The sequence below is a fragment of the Oryctolagus cuniculus genome, chromosome 6 (genome assembly GCF_051225735.1).
Source record: "Oryctolagus cuniculus isolate XC-2025 breed Fujian yellow rabbit chromosome 6, ASM5122573v1, whole genome shotgun sequence".
In the NCBI taxonomy this organism is placed as follows: Eukaryota; Metazoa; Chordata; class Mammalia; order Lagomorpha; family Leporidae; genus Oryctolagus; species Oryctolagus cuniculus.
Genome location: NC_142872.1, coordinates 22,387,249 through 22,404,098, shown reverse-complemented (window position 1 = coordinate 22,404,098; position 16,850 = coordinate 22,387,249). Strand labels below are relative to the sequence as shown.

Below are 16,850 nucleotides of genomic sequence, written 5' to 3'. Positions count from 1 at the left end.
GATCTGAAGAAAGGGACCAACAACAAGGAAGAAAATTTGGAAATTCTTGAAATTAGATAAGAAAGTGTTTAGTGAAGACTAAGTAGTAACATAGCAAAAATCATATATAGTTACATGTATCTAGTTTAGAAATACATACATGTATATACTTTGGAACTTAAAGGGAAAAATACCTTTTTTTATTCACCTATGCTCCTAAGAATCACAGTTCTGTTTTGCTTTGGACATTTATTTCTATACACATTCTCAGTTATTTTGATTTGGAAGGTCTGAAGTTTTAACGTCTGGGTACAGGAATCTTTAAAAGGCTCCATAAATGATTCTAATTTTCAACCAACCAAGTTCCAGAATGAAAGATTTACATGATTAAGATATTTGCATGGGGGTTGGCACTGTGACATAGTGGGTAAAGCCACCACATGCAATGCTAGCATCCTTTATGGGTCCCAGTTCGTGTCCCAGCTGCTCCACTTTCGATCCAGCTCTCTGCTAATGGCCTGGCAAAAGCATCACAAATGGCTCAAGTGGTTGGGTCCCTTCCACCCAAGTGGGAGATTCAGATGAAGCTCCTGGCTCTGGGCTGGCTCAGCCTGGGCTGCTGTGGCCACTTAGGGAATGAACCAGCAGATGGAAGATGTCTTTCCCTCTTTCTAAGTCTGACTTTAAAAATAAAAAAATAAACAACTTCTTAAAAAAAAAAGATATTAAGTTGAATTTACTTTACATGAGATGAATAGACACGGCTGACACTTTTATTAAAATGTGCCATAATCCAGAATTAGCAACCAATAAAATACTTTCAAATACAAGATTTCATTGTCTTATACCTTAAAATTATTAGATTACTCAAATATCTTACAGCTTTTTTGAGCTCCTGGTCCAGTTCAAGAATCCTGTCTGAAGATCCTTCCAATTGCTGCAATTCATACTTCACATTCTTCAGCTCGCTCTGCTTCCTACTTAGGATTTCTGATTTTAGCTCAATTATTCTTCCCAATCCAGCTTTTTTATCTCTTATCTCATCTATCTGTTTCTGTTTGAGAGTCTCTTTTTCTGCAAAATCATTCTAAAAGCATTATGAAGAATGAGTGTTAGTTTTGTTTTACTAGTTTCTTTATTGTAAATATAACAATGTACACTGAAAAAATTACAAAACAATATTTTAAAATGTAAAAACAATCAACCAGAGATAATCACTGCTGTGAGCAAACTTTTTTTACAATTAGCTACAGAAATTTTACTTGAGCCAATCAAAAACATAGTCTACATTTTATTCATATCTTTACCTTTATAAAACTATACAAATTTACTGTGATAGAAGTTTTTCCTACCATGCAGCAGACTGTATCCTCACACTAATCTAAAAATATGCCAAGACAGGGTCTATCCAAAAATCAAAACGGTTTAAGTACAGATATAACCAAAACAACAGAAATGGTATTTTCAAGGTATTTACCATCAGTTGGTTGGCAGTTTCTGCTTCCCTTTCTTGTCTCTCTCTCACAAGTTTGTGAAAATTTTTAATCTGTCTTTCATTGAACGGTCCACGTTCAAAGCCATCCAATTCTAGCTGTGTTGCCAAAGACTGAATTAATGAATCTCTAGCTCGGATGTGTTCTTGATGGCGATCTGCCTGGAGCTGTAGACGACCTTTAAAAAATACCAACTTAATAATTCTTTTTCTAAATCTGATTTTATAAAAGTTGAGATAAAAATAGATTTAAATTAAGTATTAAAAAATAATACAGTGTGACTTCTTGTATACTTTGCTCAGTTGCCGCCAAGAACAGCATTCTGCAAAACTACAGTATAATATCACAAGAAGGATAATGAACGACACCAATAAAATATACCAATCTGACTCAAATGTCCCCAATTTTACTCATGCCTATTTGCAGCTGTATGTATGCATATTAAGTTCTATATAATTTTATTACCTGTATAGATTCATATATTCATGTTAATAGTCAAGATACAAAACAGTTCCGGGCCGGCGCCACGACTCACTAGGCTAATCCTCTGCCTTGCGGCGCCGACACACCGGGTTCTAGTCCCGGTCGGGGCGCCGGATTCTGTCCCGGTTGCTCCTCTTCCAGGCCAGCTCTCTGCTATGGCCCGGGAGTGCAGTGGAGGATGGCCCAAGTGCTTGGGCCCTGCACCTGCATGGGAGACCAGGAGAAGCACCTGGCTCCTGGCTTCGGAGCAGCGCGATGCGCTGGCTGTAGTGCGCCAGCCATTGGAGGGTGAACCAACGGCAAAAAGGAAGACCTTTCTCTCTGTCTCTGTCTCTCACTGTCCACTCTGCCTGTCAAAAAAAAACAAAACAAACAAACAAAAAAAACAAAAACAGTTCCAACACAGCAAGAATCCTCTTGTGGGATCTAGCAGTCAACCATCTCATAGAGGTACACCTGGGCTGAACACACACTGCAGCTCCTGACTCTGGCTTCCTGCTAATGTAGACCCTGGGAGGCAGCAGTGATAGCTCAAGTGACTGGGTTCCTGCCACCAACATGGGTAACTAGGAATATTCTTCAGGCTCCCATTCCATGCCAGTTCCAGCTATTGTAGGCATTTGGGGACTGAACCAGCAGATAGGAGCTCTACTTATCCATCTCTTTTTGTCTCACAAAGAAAAAAAAATTTTTTTTTCCAAAAAGAGAAGAGACAGGCATTTGGCACAATGGTTAAGACATCCATGTACCATCCGAGTGCCGGAATCAAGTCCTATCTCTGTTCCCAATTCCAGCTTCCTGATAATGCAAACTCTGAGAGAAAACAAAGATAGCTCGGGGCCGCCATGGTAGCGCAGAGGATTAAAGCAGCCACCTGCAATGCCGGCATCCCATATGGGTGCCAGTTTGGGTCCCGGTTGCTCTACTTCTGATCCGGCTCTCTGCTATGGCCTGGGAAAGCAGTAGCAGATGGCCAAAGTCCTTGGGCCCCCGCATCTGCGTGGAAGACCCAGAAGAAGCACCTGGCTCCTGGCTTCAGATGGGCATAGCTCCTGCCATTGTGGCCATCTGGGGATTGAACCAGCGGATGGAAGACCTCTCTCTCTCTCTGCCTCTCCTTCTCTCTCTGTGTAACTCTTTCAAGTATATAAATAAATATTTAAAAAACAAAACAAACAAAACAGGTGATAGCTCAAGTACTTGAGTCCCTGCCACCCAGCAGTAGACCGAATTTAGCTCCTGGCTCCTGACCTAGCCGTGGCTGCTCTAAGGCATTTGGGGAGTAAACTAGTGAGAGGGCTCTTTCTGTCTGTCTCTCAAATAAACAAATTTAGAAATAAAAGAGGAAGAAAAAAAAAAAAAAAAACAGAACCCTTCTGTTGCCCTTTTAGAACCATACCACATCCATCGTCTTCTTCCCCCTTCTCCTACCTAGGATTCTTGTAACCATTACTCTGCCCATTATTGCTAACATTCTGACATTTCAAAGATACTATATAAATGGAAACATATCATACTTGACAATTTTACGTTGGCTTTTTTCACTCAGCATAATTCTCTAGGGACTTTTCAATCATGCAGAAAACACAGAATATTGTATTAGAAAAACAGACCAAGTAAACACTTTGCCCTACCCTGCTCAATAAGTAGTTCTGATTTTTCTTGATTAAGAAGTCTAGATTCTTTATTTAATTTTTCTAGTTCACGCTGACAGTCTATTAATCTCCTTTCTTTTTCTCTTACTGTTCTCTGATGATTGTGATATAAGTCATTTAGCTGGTCATCGGTCCCTTGAAAAACCTGCATAAAACCAAAGTAAGAAGCTTTAATGTATAAACATCAGAAAGTATAATCATTTTGAGGTTCATCAAATGTGAACTAAAGTATACTCAATATCCTTAATTTACCTAGCAAATACATAAAAGTTACAAAAATACCAGAATTTGTAGTTACCTTTTTTCTCAAAATGTGGGTGCCAAAATTGATTCAAATGAGGTTCATTACAATACCATCAAAATGTTGGAATAGAACAAAATTCTGCCATTACAAACCTTTTCCATCTTCTGTTCCAGTTCACTGTTATCTTTCTGCATTTGCTTCTTTCGGCTATCCAAGGCTTTAATTTCATTGTCAAGTCTCATTATTTTAGAGAGATTGTGTTCAATTTCTTTTAGACGATTCTGAAAATACAGAACACTATGTAAATAAAATTTACTCTCATTTACACTGCTGATGAAGAAAAATAGGATGTGCCAAGGCAAACCATTTAGTGAAAGTGATTTCATTTAATGCTAAAATAATTATGTTAAAGGGGCACAGAAAAACTTAGGATGAGAGGTAATAAGGAACTTGCCCCAAGTCTTCACACTTAACTGAGAAAAGTATTCTTTTTCTAATTCTATTTTAATTCTATTCCATTTCTAATTCTAAAATATGTTCTGCTCTTAACAACTCCTTCAAAAGTCACTCATTCATTCACTGGTCACTTAGAGCTACAATATATAAAGTACTACATTTAAAAAAGTTAACATTGGGGCTTTCACAGTAGTACAATGGGTTAAGCTGCCACTTGTGACGCCAGCATCCCATACTGGAGTGCCAATTCAAGTCCTGGCTGCTGCATTGGTCTAGCTTCCTCTTAATGTTATCTGGTAAGAGAATATAAGATGGCCTAAGTGCTTGGGCCCCTGCCAATCACGTAGGAGACCAGTAAGGAGTTCCTGGCTCCCCGGCTTTGGCCTGGCCCAGACTGGGCAGTTGTAGCTATCTGGGGAGTGAACCAGCAGATGAAAGATCTCTTGCTCTCTCTGTCACAATGCCTTTCAAATAAATAAATAAATATATTTTTTTAAAAAGTTAATTTCTGGCTGGCGCCGCGGCTCAGTAGGCTAATCCTCCACCTGGCGGCGCCGGCACTCCGGGTTCTAGTCCCGGTCGGGGAGCCGGATTCTGTCCTGGTTGCTCCTCTTCCAGTCCAGCTCTCTGCTGTGGCCTGGAGGTGCAGTAGAGGATGGCCCAAGTGCTTGGGCCCGGTACCAGCATGGGAGACCAGGAGAAGCACCTGGCTCCTGGTGTCAGATCAGCCCAGTACGCCGGCCGCAGCAGCTGTTGGGGGGGTGAACCAACAGAAAAAGGAAGACCTTTCTGTCTCTCTCACTGTCCACTCTGCCTGTCAAAAAAAAACTTTAATTTCTAAAAGACAATTTAATTAATTTATTTCCATTTATTTATTCCGAAGACAAAGACAGAGATCTCTGATCTCCTGGCTCACTCCCAGGGTCAGGCCAAAACAAAGAGCTGGGAACTTAATCTGTGTCTCCCATGTGGCTAGCAGGAACCCAACTATTTGAGTCATGATGTGCTGCCTCCAGCATGCAAATTAGCAGGAAGCTGGAATCAGGAGCAAAGTTGAGACTCAGACTCAAGTACTTCAAATTATGATGTAGGCTTCCCAAGTAGCATCTTAACCACTAAGCCAAACACTCACCACTATTTATTTTTTAAGAAATTAGAATTACTAAGAGGACTAGAAATTCATGGTGAAATGACCTATCTGGCCACCTAGGCAAATTTACATGAAGATCTTATTTTTTAAAAGGACTTATTTATTTGAAAGGCAGAGTTACAGAGAAAGGAGGAGAGAAAGAAAGACAGATTTTCCATCCATAGGTTTACTCCCCAAATGGCTACAATAGTCAGGGTTGGGTCAGGCCAAAGCCAGGAGTCAGGACCTTTATCTGGGTCTCCCACATGGTGGCAGGGGCCCAAGTACATGGGCCATTTTTGGCTGCTTTTCTAGGCACATTAACTGGGAGCTGGATCTGGACAAGGGCAGCCGGAACACAAATCAGCTCTGTAAGACTATACTTTAATCCAAGGTTTGCTCAGGCAAACAGAACTCTTGAGCAATGCAGGACACATGATCTCAGTGGTCTGCTTCTCAGACTCACTTCCAAGGACAGCTGGTAGTCTCCTGTCTAAGAAAATGTGAGATCTAGGCCGGCGCCGTGGCTCACTAGGCTAATCCTCCACCTTGCGGCGCCAGCACACCAGGTTCTAGTCCCGGTCAGGGCACCGGATTCTGTCCCGGTTGACCCTCTTCCAGACCAGCTCTCTGCTGTGGCCCGGGAGTGCAGTGGAGGATGGCCCAAGTGCTTGGGCCCTGCACCCGCATGGGAGACCAGGATAAGTGCCTGGCTCCTGCCATCGGATCAGCGTGGTGCACCGGCCGCGGCAGCCATTGGAGGGTGAACCAATGGCAAAGGAAGACCTTTCTCTCTGTCTCTCTCTCTCTCTCACTGTCCACTCTGCCTGTCAAAAAAAAAAAAAAAAAAAAAAAAAAGAAAGAAAAGAAAAAAATGCATCCTCACCTTAAATGTCATACTAATATATCTATATCTCTATATGGATATCACTCAATCACCATAAAAATAGGAATTTTATTTACTTGGTTCTCTAATGTATCCCCAGAACACATGAGAGGTGTTCAGTATGCTGAAAGAATGAAATGAGAAATCTAATAATAACAATAACCTTTAGGTATCATTGACTGAATGCCTACTAAGTTTGACCTTTTTTTTTTTTTTTAAGTTTTTTTTTTTTTATTTGAAAGAGTTACAGACTTAAGAGATCTTCCATCTGTTGGTTTACCACACAAATGGCTGCAATGGCCAGAGCTCGGCCAATCTGAAGCCAGGAGCCAGGAGCTTCTTCCCAGTCTCCCATATATGTGCAGGGCCCTAGTACTTAGGCAATCTGCTGATTTCCCTTGCCAGCAGCAGGGAGCTGGATAGGAAGTAGAGCAGCTGGGACTTGAACTAGTGCCTATATGCAATACCAGCACCAAAGGCCACAGTTTTACCCACTATGCCACAGTGCCAGCCCCAATGTTTGATGATGTAAGAGGTGCTGCTATAAATGCAAATTATTACAATACTACTTGCTTAGTAGGAGACCCAGAAGACTTAACTGACTTATACAAAACTACATAGGTACTATTAAAATATAACATTGCAAGGTGGAATGGCATGATGTATACTCTGGCTGTGCAAAAAAGAAACCTGAACCCTTACCTCATACCATATTCAGAAATTAACCTGACACAGGAATATTAGATTTAAATATAAGAAGTGAAATCTAAGACTTCTAGAAGAAGAAAAAATCTTAACGACAATGGGTCAAAGATTTCCTAGATATGTAACAAAAAGCAAAAACTATAAAAGAATGAAAGAAATCAATAAACCATATCTCACCAAAAATTTTTTTTAACTTTTAAAATTTCCAAAGTACAGAATATGGATTACAATGGCTTCCCCCCCATAACGTCCCTCCCACCCGCAACCCTCCCCTTATCCACTCCCTCTCTCCTTCCATTCACATCAAGATTCATTTTCTGTTCTCTTTATATACAGAAGATCAGTTTAGCATACATTAAGTAAAGATTTCAACAGTTTGCTCCCACACAGAAACATAAAGTGAAAAATACTGTTTGAGTACTAGTTATAGCATTAAATCTCAATGTACAGCACACTAAGGACAAAGATCCTACATGAGGAGTAAGTGCACAGTGACTCCTATTGTTGACTTAACAAATTGACACTCTTGTTTATGGCATCAGTAATCACCCTAGGCTCTTGTCATGAGCTGCCAAGGCTATGGAAGCCCCCTGAGTTCACTGACTCTGATCATATTTAGACAAGGCCATGGTCAAAGTGGAAGTTCTCTCCTCCCTTCAGAGAAAGGTACCTCCTTCTTTGATGACCCCTTCTTTCCACTGGGATCTCACTCGTGGAGATCTTTCATTTAGGTCCCCCACCCCCACCCCGAGTGTCTTGGCTTTCCATGGCTGAAATACTCTCATGGGCATTTCAGCTGGATCCGCATGCCTTAAGGGCTGATTATGAGGCCAGAGTGCTGTTAGGACATTTGCCATTCTATGGGTCTGCTGTGTATCTCACTTCCTATGTTGGATCATTCTCTCCCTTTTTGATTCTATCAGCTAGTATTTGCAGACACTATTCTTGTTTATGTGATCCCTTTGGTTCTTAGTCCTATCATTATGATCAATTTATCTCACCAAAATTTAAAACTCCCACCTTCTTTAAAGTAGTTAGGAAAATATTTTCAAAACACATATTTGATAAAGGGAATATATATGGAAATCTCATAGTTTAATACAAAGATCCCCTCCAAAAACAAATCCTACTGTAAATAAGCAAAAGACTGCCTACTTTACCAAAGAAGACATTCAGATGGCAAATGAGTACATGAAGATAAGCTAAGCTCACAAAAAAAAACAACACTTCACTGAACGACAACGACATATCTGCCATATGTGATAAAATCACTTTTTTTAAATGAAAAAGACTGGCAACACTAAGGCGGACACAGAGCAACTATACTGTTGAATACTCCTGGATGAATACAAAAGAGTACAGCCACTTTGGAGATTAGTTTGACAACTTCCAGGGTTAAACATGTATATACCAAACAAGCTAGGAACTACAATCCTAGGGGGTTCCCCAAGACATATGAAATCATTTATACAAAGACCTATACACAGAAGTTTATCACAGGTTTATCTGTAAGGGCCAAACACTGCAAACAACTTAATGCCTACCAATCAGAAAACAAAAATCAATGTATCTATACAGTGGGATATTGCTCAGTAATAAAAGGGAATGAACTATTTATACATGTAGCAACGTAATGAAACAGTGTTAAGCTAAGAAAAGAAGCCTCACACACAAATCAATATACTGTATGATTCTATTTATACACCATTCTGGAAAAGACAAAATCACAGTGACAGAAAAATCAGTGGTTGTCAGGGACTGGAAGCAGAGGGACAGGACAAGGAGAGAGAGGCGGTCTTTGACAAAACTTTTTTCAGTGATGGAACTATTTTACATCTTGATTGTGGTGGTGGTTATACTACTGAATGTATTTGCCTAAACTCAGAATTATACACTTTAGAAAGAGTGATTTTAGGAGCCAGTGTTGTGGTATAGCAGGTAAAACCACTGCCTGTAATGCTGGCATCCCATATGGGCACCGGTTCAGGCACTGGCTGCTCCATTTCAGATACAGCACTCTGCTATTGGCCTGGGAAAGCAAAGATGGCCCAAGTATTTAGCCCCTGCCACCCATGTGAGAGACCCAGGGGAAGCTCCTGGTGAGGCCTGGCTGATAGATTTCTTCCTTGACAACTGTGTTTTGGCCCTATCCCCAGGTGCACAAGGTCCTAGGAGCTAAGACAACAGAAACTGTACCAGAGTGCTTAACAGGGTGAGAGTGAAATGAAACAAAAGACTGGAGCAGTAAGGCTATCAGGTGTTGAAGGACCAGGCACCTGTGTGGAAAACCAAACTAGAAACAAATTTCTCGATTTTCATTTAAAGAAAGAAAAGACAACAGGTCTAAGGGAGTCAAGATTGACAAGATACATTGGGATGAGAATAAAACAATTACTCAGAGTTCTTAAAAATGGAAGGAATCTATAAAAACAGGGAAGTACGTACTACAGTACAGGATGAACTGAAGCAGTGTTCTCTGGTCTGCTGCTGGGGGGTGATTTGGCCTAAATGTCATGCTGAGTTCTATGAAGGGAAGACTCCTTACATCCAATAGCTAGTAAAGTACTTTGGAAATTGTCCACTGAATGAAGATTCACTTAGCCACTTTCTATGTGCCAGGCCCTGGGCTAGGGTGTAAGGATACAGAGAATAGGATTAAACTCTTGACAAATGGGTCACAATTAAACTCCAAAAAAGCAAGTAAACAACACCTCAACCTCTGGTACAACTTTGGTTAGAATTCTAGACAATTCAATAAATCCTGGGTATCATTCTTGGTGCTATCTTGACATTATTTCCTATTTAACTCTCCATTTCAACTATGTGGACATCCTGAATAGTGCTCTCAAAGAAAAGCTTACATTTTACTGCTTCTGTCTCCAAAGACTTACTCACTTTGGATCAATGAAGCTACAACCCAGATTCAGCCTATGAAATATCCTCTGGCCACCTCAGAAATTCTCTTCCTTCTTCCTCACATCTCCTACATCTCTTATCTTTTTTCTGCTTTATCATTATGTGTGCTTATCATCTTTCTAACGAAGCACTTTCTAGAAAATATGTTCTAGTAACTGGGTAATTACTATAGCACAGTTATCAGGACAATTTACTATAAAATATAACATATTCTGTTACTCTTTTGTCTAAGTCCAATAGCTATCTATAATCTGACCCCAATTCTGACTGATTTACTGAATCCAGGCTCTTCCTCACAAAATCCTGCTCTAATAAGCCTGTATTTTTTAGTATATTCATATATACCTGGTAACATTTGTATACACACAGGTATGGCAAAGATGTAAAAAAGAAAAAAAGTTAATGGGGTGTCATGAGCATTTGGCCTAGCAGTTAAGGTGACAATCAGTTAAAATGCCAACAACTATTTTGGAATGCCTGGGTTTGATTGCTGGATTGATTCCACACTCCAGTTCCTGATCGAAGCTTCCTGCTACTGCAGACAAAAGAGGCAGTGGTGATACCTCAAGTAACTGGGTCCCTGACACCCACGTCAGGGACTTAGATCAAATTTCTGCTGCCAGCTTTAACCTGGCCTAGCACAGCAACAGCTGTTGCAGGCATTTTGGGGGTGAACCAGTGGACAGAAACTCTTTGTTGGCATGACTGCTTGTCATGAAATTTAAAAAAAAAAAAAAAGCTACTGGTAGGATGTATTCTGGGAAGTCAGAGATAAAGAGCAGGAAGGATATCTTTTACTTTTTATCTAATATCCTGCAACTTTTCATTGTGAAAGATATAACTTTTAAAAGAAAAAATAAAATATCTTATCAATTAAATTTCTCCCCCATCTTCAAGGTCCAGCTTAGCCCTAACTCCTTCCTAAAGCCTTTGTGATAAATGTTTATGCATGGCCATCATTTAAAAAGATTCTTTTCTACTTTACAACTCAAAGATCTATACCAGCATTGACAGGTATTTTAAAAAAGAGCCAAATCAATAAATATTTTAATATTTTCATTTTTCAAAATATCTTCTTTCTGAAACTCAGAAAACAGCCATTTTTAAGATTGTTCTCACTTATTCAGACTTGCAATACCTAAAAGGACAAAGATGCAGTTGTGGACATCCTGATGCCTATGGCTATCTACACAGTACACTCTGGCACACAGGAAATATTCACTAAATGTTTACTAAACAAACAATGATATTCCCTGCAGGCCTTTCTTAGAAGCTGCAGGTTTTAGAACACTATAGTAACAAATATTATCAATATGCTATAGATCAATTCCAGATTTTGAGCAACATCGAGAACAATTATAAAAATTCTCTATGAAGATAGGTAATTCAAGAACTCTCCAATGGGGCCTGGCACTGCGGAGCAGTGGGTTCAGTTGCTGTCTGTGCCCCTGCCATCCATACTGGAGCACAAGCTTTACTTCTGGTTGCTTTGCTTCCAATCCAGCTCCCTACTACTGTGGCTGGGAAAGCAGAGAAGATGGCCCAAGTACTCAGGCCTCTGTCACACAAATGGGACACTTGGATGTGATTCCAGGCTCCTGACTTCAATATGACCCGGACCTGGCCACTGCAACCACTTGGGGAATGAATCAGCATATGGGAGAGCTCTCTGTGTGTGTCTCCTTTTCTCTTTCTGCCTTTGAAAACAAATCTTAAAGTCTTAATGTGCTGAACTGTAAGGTTATTAACTACATTGCTATTTAACAGTTAGTGATCTGTATCACTAATTTACTATGCTGCTACAAATTTGTTTACTCTCAAATTCAAGCTCTTTGGGCAATTTAATGACTAACTATTTACTACAGATGTAAGACGTTAGCCGTATCATTATATAGTCTTTGATAATTTTTCAAGAAATACACATGCCATTCAAGTTCACACAAAAATAAAATAGGCAGGTATTTAGTCTACTAATTAAGATACTTGCATTCCCCCATCAATGTGCATGGGTTTGATTCTTGGTTTGGGTACTAAACTTCAGGTTTCTGCTAATGCACAGGCTGGGAAGCAGTAGTGATGACTCAAGTAATTGGGTTCCTGTCACACATGTGGGAAACCTGTACAGTTTCCTGTTCCTGGCTTCTGCCTAAGCCTGGCCCAGCCCCAAAGTTGCACACATCTGGGGAGTGAACCAGCAGATGCGAGTATCCCCTCTTTATCTGATTCTGAAAAAGAATTTAAAAATAAAGTACATTAGAGGTGAATGCTATCATGTTAAAAAAAATACATATGGGGGCCAACACTGTGGCGTAGCAGGTAGAGTGAGTCCTGGCTGCTCCACTTCCCATCCAGCTCTCTGCTTTGGCATGGGAAAGCAGTGGCCTAAGTCCTTGGGCCCCTGCACCCATATGGGAGACCCAGAAGAAGCTCCTGGCTTCAGATTGGTGCAGCTCCAGCCATTGTGGCCATCTGGGGAGTGAACCAGTGGATCAAAGACTCACTGTCTCTCTGCTTTTCTGTCATTCTGCCTTTTAAATAAATAAATCTTAAAAAAAAGTATGACTTTTTCCTTACTACCCAATAATCAACTATGTCCATCAAGGTGGCTCCAGCTAATAATAATACACTATATACTTGAACATTATTGAGAGTAGATTTTTAAGTGTTCTCACCACAAAAATATGATATGTAAGGATATGTATATATTAATTTGATTTATCCATTCCATAATGTGTACTTGGATCAAAACATACTGTGTGCCATAAATATATGCAATTTTGTCAATTACAAAAATTAAATTACCTTCAATGGTTCAAGGTCGTTCTCATAGGATTTGACAATTTCTTTTGAAGATGTTAACTGAGATTCCTTACTAGTAATCTGATCACGAATTTCACAGGCTTTTTCTTTGTTTTGCTTCAGATATTTTAGTTCAGTCTGACATTCTTTTACTTTCTGACCTTGTGTCTGACGTACTTGCCGAAGCGTTTCTAAGGCTTTAATATATCTTTGAAAATATGAAATAAAAATAGAATTGTTAGTTAAGTTACAGTATATACTAATATAGTGGAATATTATAGTTAAAGATGACATTTTCAAAGACGTCATAGCAACTCAGCAAATGCTTATGATGTAATGGTTAAGACAAAAAGTTAGACTTATACTTTCCAATCAGGTAAATAAACATGTACAGAAAGAATAATTACAGGAAATACAACCAATGGCTGTCAGTGAGTGAAAGAGAATAACTGATGATCTTTCTGCTTTCGAAAATGCTGATGTCAAGAAAAAAGCATCAGGGCTAGTGCTGTGGCGTAGCGGGTAAAGCCGCTGCCTACAGTGCCAGCAAGCCATATGGGCGCCAGTTCAAGACCCGGCTGCTCCACTTCCAATCCAGCTTCTCTGCCAGGGCCTGGGAAAGCAGTAGAAGATGGCCCAAGCCCTTGGGCCCCTGCATCCACGTGGGTGACCAGGAGAAAGCTCCTGGCTTCGGATTGGCACAGCTCCAGCCGTTGCAGCTAATTGGGGAGTGAACCAACAGATAGAAGACATCTCTCTCTCTCTCTGCCTCTCCATCTTTGTGTAACTCTTGACATTCAAATAAATAAATAAATCTTTATAAAAAAAAGCATCATCTAAATTATAAACATGATGTAATAACTTATCAGGCTTTAAAGTTTACTTAAGGATTACAAACCTTGTTGCTGAAAATATCTCATCAAACTTTTGCTTGAGAGCCTTTCCTTCACTTAAAGGCCAATTAGAGTCTTCTTGGTGACAGAAAATGACATTGTTTAACACAGACTTGGAAACCCCAAGAGCACTTATCATTTCTCGGTCAATTTCTGCACACTTAGAGCTGAGACTGACCTTTTCACCATGCCTACAAACAATGAAAATCAAGAATGTAAGTAACGTAACCTTCAGTTGTATGCATTCTATCACTTCATCAATCCTTCAGGATGTACTTCTTTCAAGTCCATCCGTTTATCTATCCCCTGTTACAATGAGTCTTTGAGCACAAGCAGTTCACTTATTTATAAGAGGGTGTGTAAACTAAGATTACATAGGAAGGGATTTCAGAACTTTTTATAACATATTTTGACTGTTAAATATAATGATTTAAAGTATTTAAAGATAATCACAGAGGAAAATAAAATAACTTCCACCCTTCAAGCTTAAAAATAACAGACTTAAATGAATAAGCAAGAGTGACTTAAAAATATCTAAGAATGTGTAGTCTGAAAAAGGGCTGTTCAGTACTAGAATAAGTGGGCAGACACAATATTTGTCTTTACTGTTTTTTAAACATTGCAATTTGTTTTTTGAAAACATAACAGTGAGTACCCTGAGTGTGTTTGCAGGTGGCTAAAATGGACATACACAGTTCAGTAAGTTATCACATTAGACCACGGAAAACTGATGGCAGCATGGACTAAAATGGTCACTCTAGAGATGGAAAGAGACGTTTAGGTTAAATCTACAGACATGGTAATAGATTAGATATAGAAAAGGAAGACGCTAAGACCCAGGTTCTGCGTCTGTATCCCTGGATGGATAGTGGTATCACTCACTGAATAAGGAGGATCAGGTTCTTGGAGGCTGCTTTTTTCTTGGGAGGGAGGTAGAATCAAGGAGAGGATCATGAGCCTGGTTTTGAACATGCTGAATCTGGGGTGTCTTTGAAACAACTGGCAGAAAATGAGAGAGGCGGTTGTGTGTCTGAGCTGGAAAATAGAGGTCTAACTTATGAGATACAAATTTATGAGTCAACTACAAGTCAACTATGAGCACACAGTAATTTAAGCAACAGAAATGAATGAATGGGTGAAATTTCACCTAGGAAGAGAATATGATGCATAACCAAGAGAAGACATAAACTGAGCCCTTGGGACTCCAACCTTTACTGGCTGGGTGAATGAAGCAAGATATGAGTTAATGAAGTAGGATGTAGCTGTCATACAGAAAAAGAGGGCCAACAATTAGTCATGGAAGTTTAGAAAAAGAATTTTCATATAAGAATTCATTAACAAATACATTTACTGAGCTGTGGCACCTAGAACAATGACCCTCTAAAGATGTCCACATTCTATTTCCTTGAATTTGTGAATGTTAGGTTACCAGGAAAAGGGGAATTAAAATTACAGAGGGACTTATGTTGTTTGCTTAATCATCTAATTTCAAAATAAAGAGGTCATCATCCCATATTATTTAGATGGGACCAATGTAATCACAAGGATTATTACATGTGGACAAGGAGGCAGAGGCGGCCAGTGATTCAACATGAAAAGAGCCCTGCTCACTGCTGCTAGCATTGAAGATGCAGTAAGACCACCACAGGTCAAGAAACGGTAGTCACGTTTAATAAGAGAGAGTAAGGAAATGGATTCTCCCCAAGAGCCTCCAGAAAGGAACACAGTCTGCTCACACATTGGTTTGAGCCCAGTAAGAGCTAATGTACACTTCTAAACTACACAACTACAAAACAGTGTGTTGTTTTAAGCCACTAAGTCTATGGTTTGCTACAGCACAGAAAACTAATAAAGGAGCTCTTACTACATATTAAGCATTTTACATGCATTAGTTCAATCCTTATACCACCTTTCCAAGATACATACAGAGAACCCCATTTTGGAAATGAAGAAAATCAGGCTCACTGTTAGGTCTACGATAGCAGCAGCATTACCTTAATCTCTGCAGAGGTTATTAGCGACCTTTGTAGGAGCTGTTTCAGTGGTGGAATGGGGTTGGAGAAGGTACAAAGAGAAGGTAAGGCAATGGATACAGTGAATATCAACAACTTTTGAAAAGTGGTGTAATGATTGAGTAATTAATTAGCATACTAGATCAATAAAAGCAAAGGAAGGAAGATGAAGAATTAAGAAATTTGCTCAACAAGGATAATAGGCACTCAGAGCAACCTAATTCTCAAGCCAAAACCCACTAGAAGCACACACTTGCCTCTAACAGAAAAGTAATTTGCTGAAAGTGACAAATGATTATTTGTTTGCATTTGAATGCTTTTCATCTCATCCATCCCCAAAAACTATGCTAGCATTTTATATTCATTCAGCCTATATTTGAGTGATTATGCACTTTCAGTTCAGTAACTATACATTGCTCAAAGCAATGGAACACTACCACTAAATTGTTAATGAGATCATTCTATTTAATTGATAAATAGTAACAAAAAAATTACATGTTGATAGTGGGGAAGGCTGTGTTTATGAACAGGAAGTATATAGAAAACCTGGACTTTGCTTAATTTTGCCATAAACTCAAAATTGTTTCAAAAAATATAGTCTGCTTAAAAAAATTTTAAAAAAAGAAAACACACTCCCGCTTGAAATAAACTTAAAAGTAGTAGGAAAGTTCATTGTATTATAGACCTAAAAGGCTGAGATGAAGAAATATTCAAATACAATATAAATACCTACTTTGTCCTGGTAATGACTCCTTCTAGGGTTTTAAATTCTGTTTTTTTACTCTTTTGAGAGCACACCATAGATCTCTGCACAGCTATAAGTTCTCCATTGACATCTCGAAACTGCAGACGTATTTGGGCTCTCACATCTGTTTCTTGAGCAACCTTTGAAGGTAAAGAGAAAAAAAATATGCTACCTTAATAAGGACCAGGAGGACAGTTTCAAAACAACAAGCATTAGCAACTTTACTCATTCAAAATATGGGAACAAAACAAAATGGAAAAAATTTCAGCATTCAAAATCAGTGACGTTTTGCACACTATTCAAGAGAGGAAAATACTTTCTAGTTGATTTACTAAAATGCACTTTCTGCCTCTTCATTCAGCATGATTAGATCAGGTGTGTGAATTTTTCTCGTTGAGAAGTACTTTAAAAATTCACTTTTCAAATTTAAAGAAATAATCACAAGCTTACAGAAA

The 16,850-nt window shown here is 39.3% G+C and overlaps 1 protein-coding gene across 4 annotated transcripts in view; it reads right to left on the bottom strand.

Annotated features, from left to right (window-relative positions):
- The window catches only part of RAD50 (RAD50 double strand break repair protein), an 82,175-nt gene that overhangs the window by 40,664 nt on the left and 24,661 nt on the right, over positions 1-16,850 (bottom strand). For all 4 annotated transcript variants that reach the window (XM_051843300.3, XM_051843298.3, XM_089334590.1 and 1 more), the window contains 7 exon segments: positions 16,384-16,535; positions 13,644-13,829; positions 12,749-12,953; positions 4,007-4,135; positions 3,590-3,755; positions 1,457-1,650; positions 860-1,066 (listed from right to left, as the gene is read on the bottom strand). In XM_051843300.3, coding sequence (XP_051699260.2) covers positions 860-1,066; positions 1,457-1,650; positions 3,590-3,755; positions 4,007-4,135; positions 12,749-12,953; positions 13,644-13,829; positions 16,384-16,535 — 1,239 coding nt within the window.